This window comes from Tachyglossus aculeatus, chromosome 20 (assembly GCF_015852505.1).
Source record: "Tachyglossus aculeatus isolate mTacAcu1 chromosome 20, mTacAcu1.pri, whole genome shotgun sequence".
Lineage (NCBI taxonomy): Eukaryota > Metazoa > Chordata > Mammalia > Monotremata > Tachyglossidae > Tachyglossus > Tachyglossus aculeatus.
Window position 1 is genome coordinate 30,856,538 of NC_052085.1, and position 8,112 is coordinate 30,864,649.

The window sequence follows — 8,112 nt, forward strand, 5'->3', positions numbered from 1 at the left end:
ACCATTTCTCCCTGGCATGGTTGTTCCCTCTGGGACAATTACCCAGGGTGAGAGAATTCAGTAATGGGACAAAAGCCGAAGCCCTTCTGACAATCCTTGAGGCGTCCAACAGATCCCTTTAGGTGGTATTGTTAATGTAATAATAATAATAATGGCATTTATTAAGTGCTAACTAAGTGCTGGGGAGGTTACAGTGTGATCAGGTTGTCCCATGGGGGGCTCACAGTCTTAACCCCCATTTTACAGATGAGGGAACTGAGGCACCGAGAAGTGAAGTGACTGGCCCAAAGTCGCCCAGCTGACAGTTGGCGGAGCCGGGATTTGAACCCATGACCTCGGACTCCAAAGCCCGGGCTCTTTCCACTGAGCCACGCTGCTTCTGCAGATGAGGAAATGGGCCCAGAGAAGGGGCTTTCCCACGGTCACCCGGCAGGCGAGTGGCGGGGCCGGGACTAGAACCCCGAACCCGTGACTGCGCGGCTGGTGGCCGCGCTCCAGGCGGCCACTTGTGACACTTGTGTTTCCAGGCAAAGTTTTTCCGGGGGTCGTTTCTGCTCAGGAACATCACCCGTGGCGTAAAAGCAGCAGGTTCCGCATCATCAGAGCATCCTGGGGCAGAGCACTGTACTATATAATAATAATAATAATAATAATAATAATAACGGTGGTATTTAAGAACTTTCTATATGTCACGTACTGTACTAGGCGCTGGAATGGGTACAAGCAAATTGAGTTGGACACAGAGCCTGTCCCGCATGGGGCTCACAGTCTTTATCCTCATTTTATAGATGAGGGAACTGAGGCACAGAGAAGTGAATTGACTTGCCCCAAGTACGCAGCGGATAAGTGGCGGAGCTGGGATTAGAACCTCCCCAGCCAGTGTCCGGTTTCCTAACTCTGTATCTTTCCCAGCATGGAGCACCTAGTAAGTGCTTACTAGAAATCATTTATTATCTTTGAGCGCTTACTCTGCGCAGAGCACTGTGCTAAACTCTTGGCTCGTTTGCCTGTGGCCAGCTCAGTTGCCCACGAGCCAGCCCAAGAAATCCAAGGCCACGTGTACATCTCGGGGTCGCTCAGCAACACCAAACCCGGTTGCTAAGCCACTGGGCTGATTCAGATGGCCTTTTAAAACCAAATACAGTTGGCTTATTATTTTGTTGGCGTATTTTGTTTCGCAAATCCACGTTATGTGTTTCCTATCTACTCAGTCCGGATGGACCAAGTGGACGGTGAAGGCTCTTGTGTTCTACCCTGTCTCCCCCTCGTTCCCCTCTCCACCCCCCCATCTTACCTCCTTCCCTTCCCCACAGCACCTGTATATATGTATATATGTCTGTACATATTTGTTACTCTATTTATTTTACTTGTACATATCTATTCTATTTATTTTATTTTGTTAGCATGTTTGGTTTTGTTCTCTGTCTCCCCCTTTTAGACTGTGAGCCCACTGTTGGGTAGGGACCGTCTCTATATGTTGCCAACTTGTACTTCCCAAGCGCTTAGTACCGTGCTCTGCACGATTTTCTGATTTCGTTGCGGTTGCTAAGTCCCAAACCGATCCGCCTGTTTAATGGGCGTTTTTCTTTGCCCAAACCTCCCCTTTTCAGGAGCAAAGCAGGGCCGTTTAAATGAGGCACTTCGTAAGGACACCACTGAATGAGGAGAAAATCCTTTTTGGGGGGAAGTCGGAAGCTCTTTTTGGGCAGGGAATGTGTTCTCTAATTCCGTTGTACTTTCCCAAGCAGCTCAGGACAGTGGCCTGCCCGCAGTAAGTGTTTAATCAATCCCACTGATGGATCGATTGATGATAATAATAATAATAATGGCATTTGATAAGCGCTTACTATGTGCAGAGCACTGTTCTAAGCGCTGGGGGGGGGAATACAAGGTGATCAAGTTGTCCCACGTGGGGCTCACAGTCTTAATCCCCATTTTCCAGATGAGGGAACTGAGGCTCAGGGAAGTGAAGTGACTTGCCCAAGGTCACACAACAGACATGGCGGAACTGGGATTCGAACCCATGACCTCTGACTCCAAAGCCCGGGCTCTTTCCACTGAGCCACACTGCTTCTCTATCAGGGAGCTGGGAGAGCCCCTAATGATCCTGGGGCCTCCCCCCTTTTAGACTGTGAGCCCACTGTTGGGTAGGGACTGTCTCTATATGTTGCCAACTTGCACTTCCCAAGTGCTTAGTACAGTGCTCTGCACACAGTAAGCGCTCAATAAATACGATTGATGAGGAGGAGGAGGAGGAGGTGAGCGGCTCCCTGTCCTCGGGCGGAGACTGCCTTCTCAAGGCCCGGTAGAGTCGCGCCGTCAAGTCAGTCACTCCAGTGAATCGTATTTATTGAGCGCTTACTGTGTGGAGGGCACTGTACTAAGCGCTTGGGAGAGGACAGTGTAACAATATAACAGGCACATTCCCACCCACAGCAGGCTTACAGTCTACAAGTGCGTTCAGTCAAGTCAAGTCAGTCACTCCAGTGAATCGTATTTATTGAGCGCTTACGGTGTGTAGGGCACTGTACTAAGCGCTTGGGAGAGGACAGTGTAACAATATAACAGGCACATTCCCACCCACAACAAGCTTACAGTCTACAGTGTGTTCCTTGGGGGGCCGCGTTATAGAGGGATGGACGGGTGTTGAGGCGGGGCGCGTTATAGCCGGGGGAAGGAGCGCTGAGGGGAAGCGCTACATCGAGGAGGGTGGTAATAATAACGATGGCATTTGTTAAGCGCTTACTATGTGCAAAGCACTGTTCTAAGCGCTGGAAAAGTGAAGTGACTCGCCCACAGTCACCCAGCTGACAGTTGGTAGAGGCGAGACCTGTATATATGTTTGTACATATTTCTTACTCTATTTTACTTGTACATATTTATTCTATTTATTTTATTTTGTTAATATGTTTTGTTGTCTGTCTCCCCCGTCTAGACTGTGAGCATTTTACTTGTACATATTTATTCTATTTATTTTATTTTGTTAATATGTTTTGTTGTCTGTCTCCCCCGTCTAGACTGTGAGCCCGCTGATGGGTAGGGTCCGTCTCTAGATGTTGCCGACTTGTACTTCCCAAGCGCTTAGTACAGTGCTGTGCACACAGTAAGTGCTCAATAAATACGAATGAATGAATAGAAGGGGAGACAGACATTCCCAAGAGTCCCCGATGGTGAGAAGCAGAGTGGCTTAGTGGAAAGAGCCCGGGATTGGGAGTCAGAGGTTATGGGTTCTAATCCCGGCTCCACCACTTATTAGCTGTAATAGGGAATGTGTTCTCTAATTCTGTTGTACTCTCCCAAGCAGCTCAGGACAGTCGCCTGCCCGCAGTAGGTGTTTAATCAATCCCACTGATGGATCGATTGATGATGATAATAATAATAATGGCATTTGATAAGCGCTTACTATGTGCACAGCACTGTTCTAAGCGCTGGGGGGGAATACAAGGTGATCAAGTTGTTAGCTGTGAACACACTGCGCGTTCAGCAAGGCCTAGTGGAAAGAGCACAGTCAATCAATCAATCAATCGTATTTATTGAGCGCTTACTGTGTGTGGTTGGGTGAACACACTTATTAGCTGTGTGACTTTGGCCAAGTCACTTCACTTCTCTGGGCCTCAGTGACCTCATCTGTAAAATGGGGCTGAAGACCGTGAGCCCCACGTGGGACAACCTGATTACCTTGTACCTACCCCAGTGCTTAGGCCAGTGCTTGGCACATAGTAAGCGCTTACCAAATACCATCATTGTTATTATGATGTCTCTATATGTTGCCAGTTTGTACTTCCCAAGCGCTTAGCACAGTGCTCTGCACATAGTAAGCGCTCAATAAATACGATTGATGATGATGATGATGATGGGGAGCCCAGGGAGCCAATGCGGCATCGCCCCACCCTGGGGAACGGTGATTTCCTTCTGGTCAGAAGAGGGAGCCATGACAGAGGAATTAAATGATTGGTTTTAATTTCACCTAAATGATTTCATCTAGAAGCAGTGTGGCTCAGTGGAAAGAGCCCGGGCTTTGGAGTCAGAGGTCATGGGTTCAAATCCCGGCTCCGCCGACTGTCAGCCGTGTGACTTTGGGCAAGTCACTTCGCTTCTCTGGGCCTCAGTTACCTCATCTGGAAAATGGGGATGAAGACTGTGAGCCCCCCATGGGACAACCTGATCACCTTGTAACCCCCCCAGCGCTTAGAACAGTGCTTTGCACATAGTAAGCGCTTAATAAATGCCATTATTATTATTATCTAAGCATCCTTGATCGAACTGGGAATCAGAGACACTGCCAGTCTCCTCCTGATTCTTATGTGCCAGAGAAGTAGATTTGAATACAAACACACACACACACACACACTGTAAGAGAGCGAGAGAGAGTGCGTGTGAGAGAGAGAGCGAGAGCCGGCTTTTGAATAATAATAATAATAATGGCATTTATTAAGTGCTTACTATGTGCAAAGCACTGTTCTAAGCGCTGGGGAGGTTACAAGGTGATCAGGTTGTCCCACGGGGGGCTCGCAGTCTTCATCCCCATTTTTACAGATGAGGGAACTGAGGCCCAGAGAAGTGAAGTGACTTGCCCAAAGTCACAAAGCTGACAGTTGGCAGAGCCGGGATTTGAACCCATGACTTCTGACTCCAAAGCCTGTGCTCTTCCCACTGAGCCACGCTGCTTCTCTACATGTGTATATGGGTGGGAAGAGACTGGGCTCTAGATTTTGGGCCCGTTGTTGGGTAGGGACCGTCTCTATATGTTGCCAACTTGTACTTCCCAAGCGGTTAGTACAGCGCTCTGCACACGGTAAGCGCTCAGTAAATACAATTGAATGAATGAAAGAGAAGCAGCATGGCTCAGTGGGTAGAGCATGGATCTCAGAGTCAGAAGGACCTGGGTTCTTGTCCCAGCTACACCACTTGTCTGCTGTGTGACCTTGGGCAGGTCACTTCATTGCTCTTTGCCTCAGTGTACCTCATCTGTAAAATGGGGATGACACCTGTGAGCTCCGTGGGGGGACATGGACTGTGTCCAACCTGATTACCTTGTATCTACCCCGGGGCTCAGAACCGTGCCTGGCATGTAGTAAGCGCTTCACGGTAAGCATTTAAAAAAAAAGAGTATCCCGCTGTTGGGTAGGGACTGTCTCTATGTGTTGCCGACTTGTACTTCCCAAGCGCTTAGTCCAGTGCTCTGCACAAGTAAGCGCTCAATAAATACGATTGATTGATTATGTGTGCACGAAGATGTGTTTGTGTGCTGTAGATCAGGGCGCAGCATTATTTTGTCTGAACACTTGAGCCGGGGATCTAATTAGCAGTTTGGAGTCAGAGCCCAAGCAGTATACGGCTCCGAAGAGGTGATTTTTCCGTTTCCCATCCATATTGTGTAGAAGGGCAAGGGGGTTGTGGGGAATTGCGGGGATGGGGGGGCTTGGGAGGCCCGGATCGTTAGACTCACAATAGGGGAGGGAGAAAAGGGTCCTCAGCAGCCAGGGGATGCTTGGGTGAGTTGTTCCCGGTCAGCTTTCCGAGGGGATTATCGCTGAGGTCATTGGCAGCCATGGGGTGGGGTGGGGATGGGGCATCTGGAATGATGGGGATGGGGGTGGTTAGGGGAGTCGAGGGGGTTGGGAAGCCTCTCCCAGTGGGAGAGAACATGAGCATTGTTCATGTTCTGAGAGAACATTGTTCATGAACATGAGAGAACATTAAGCGCTTAGTACAGTGCTCTGCACATAGTAAGCGCTCAATAAATACGATTGATGATGAACATGAGCATTAGAGGTTTGACCAGGGGCAGGTAATAAGGGGTCAGAGAAGGCAGGGCGGAGATCCAAGGACGGAAGAGTGAGGGTCCCGGGTGGGGTCGGGCGGGGGGGGGGGGGGGGGGAGTGTCCATTTCAGAGAGACGTGATCCTCAAACTGGAGATGTAGTGAGCCTCTAAGGCATTCCTGGTTTAGGGGGGAGTCTGGAGAGAGAAAGAGAGAAAGCACGCGCGTGCAGCAAGGCCTAGTGGAAAGAGCACAGTCCTGGGAGTTAGAGGGCCTGAGTTCTGACCCTGGTTCTACTGCATCTCTGCTGTGTGACCTTGGACAAGTCAATCAATCAATCAATCAATCGTATTTATTGAGAGCTTACTGTGTGCAGAGCACTGTACTAAGCGCTTGGGAAGTACAAGTTGGGAACGCATAGAGACAGTCCCTACCCAACATCGGGCTCACAGTCTAGAAGGGGGAGACAGAGAACAAAACCAAAGATACTAACAAAATAAAATAAATAGAATAGATATGTACAAGTAAGATAAATAAATAAATAGAGTAACGAATATGTACAAACATATATACATATATACAGGTGCTGTGGGGAAGGGAAGGAGGTAAGATGGGAGGATGGAGAGGGGGACGAGGGGGAGAGGAAGGAAGGGGCTCAGTGTGGGAAGGCCTCCTGGAGGAGGTGAGCTCTCAGTAGGGCCTTGAAGGGAGGAAGAGAGCTAGTTTGGCGGATGGGCAGAGGGAGGGCATTCCAGGCCCGGGGGATGACGTGGGCCGGGGGTCGATGGCGGGACAGGCAAGAACGAGGCACAGTGAGGAGATTAGCGGCGGAGGAGCAGAGGGTGCGGGCTGGGCTGGAGAAGGAGAGAAGGGAGGTGAGGTAGGAGGGGGCCAGGGGATGGACAGCCTTGAAGCCCAGGGTGAGGAGTTTTTGCCTGATGCGCAGATTGATTGGTAGCCACTGGAGATTTTTGAGGAGGGGAGTAACGTGCCCAGAGCGTTTCTGGACAAAGACAATCTGGGCAGCAGCATGAAGTATGGATTGAAGTGGGGAGAGACATGAGGATGGGAGATCAGAGAGAAGGCTGATGCAGTAGTCCAGACGGGATAAGATGAGAGCTTGAATGAGCAGGATAGCGGTTTGGATGGAGAGGAAAGGGAAGATCTTGGTGACGTTGCGGAGCTGAGACCGGCAGGTTTTGGTGACGGCTTGGATGTGAGGGGTGAATGAGAGAGCGGAGTCGAGGATGACTCCAAGGTTGCGGGCTTGTGAGACGGGAAGGATGGTAGTGCCGTCAACAGAGATGGGAAAGTCAGTGGTGACCACCCTGGACATTAAATTCACGGGCCGTCCCTTTGCCTCCTTGCAGCAATGGAGCTCTGGACCCCTGGTCCGGAGGGGGCGTGAACGAGAACATCACCGACACGTTGGTGGCCATCGTCATCCCCGAGGGGGCCCACCACCTGGACCTACGGGCCAACAACGCGTACGACCCCAAGTCTGTGCTGCAGGCTCGGGCCGCCGAAGTCCAGCTCATAAAGCAGTGGGTGGCAAAGAGCCGGGGGCGTCGCTGAGGGGTTACCCGCCACCCCCTCGGGAGGTCTTCCCAGGCATTCCCTTCTCCCGGTCCGGAAAATGTTTCCAGGGCTGGAAACCCCCCCCCCCCCCCCAACACACACACACACATTGAGCTTCTGGACTCTCAGTGGCATTCGTGACTCTCCGTCCTCCAGGGCGCTTGGCGGTCTCTGGAAACTGTCTACCTCCTTCCTCCCGGCAAGCCCCAAATCTCCCCAAATCTTCCCAAATCTCCCCAAATCTCAGGATCCCCATCCGGCTGTGAAACGGGACCAGTCCCGGTCTCCTGGCTTGGTCTCAAGACTCTACCCGCACGCCCCGGGCCCTGGGCCGAAGAGACCTGGGGTAGCCACGGCGTGGGAAACGGTGATGCTGGTTGTCATGAAAGCGTTCCACAGCCCCTATCCTGTCTCCGGTTCCCAAATCCTGAACTAGCCGGGAATCTTGTCCCGCTGTAGGTAGGGGGTTAGGGCTGGGCCCTAGCCTTCCTTCTTCATATTAAAGTTTCCTCCCTCTGCGTCTGTCTCTCTTTCTGCATCTCTCTCCCTCTCTCTCCTCCGTCCGTCGTGCTGTCTGCGGGTTTGCAAACATCCCAGCTGACCCTTCCTTCCCAGCTGGGCTGAGGGCCGGAGCGGAAAATGGACCCCGTGTGAGCTGGGTTCAGATTCTCCACGGGTTTCGGTGAAAGGGAATGTGTCTGCTAATTCTGTTGTAAGCGTGGCTCAGTGGAAAGAGCCTGGGCTCTGGAGTCAGAGGTCATCATCAGTCGT

The 8,112-nt window shown here is 51.1% G+C and overlaps 1 protein-coding gene across 1 annotated transcript in view; it reads left to right on the top strand.

Moving 5' to 3' along the window:
• LOC119941396 (prolylcarboxypeptidase) overlaps positions 1 to 7,859 on the top strand; it is a 52,732-nt gene extending 44,873 nt beyond the window's left edge. Inside the window, exon 9 of the mRNA XM_038761818.1 lies at positions 7,134 to 7,859. Within this exon, the coding sequence (XP_038617746.1) occupies positions 7,134 to 7,338 (205 nt within the window). The 3' untranslated portion in view covers positions 7,339 to 7,859. The remainder of the gene's footprint in view (positions 1 to 7,133) is intronic.
• Positions 7,860 to 8,112: the final 253 nt, after the last annotated feature.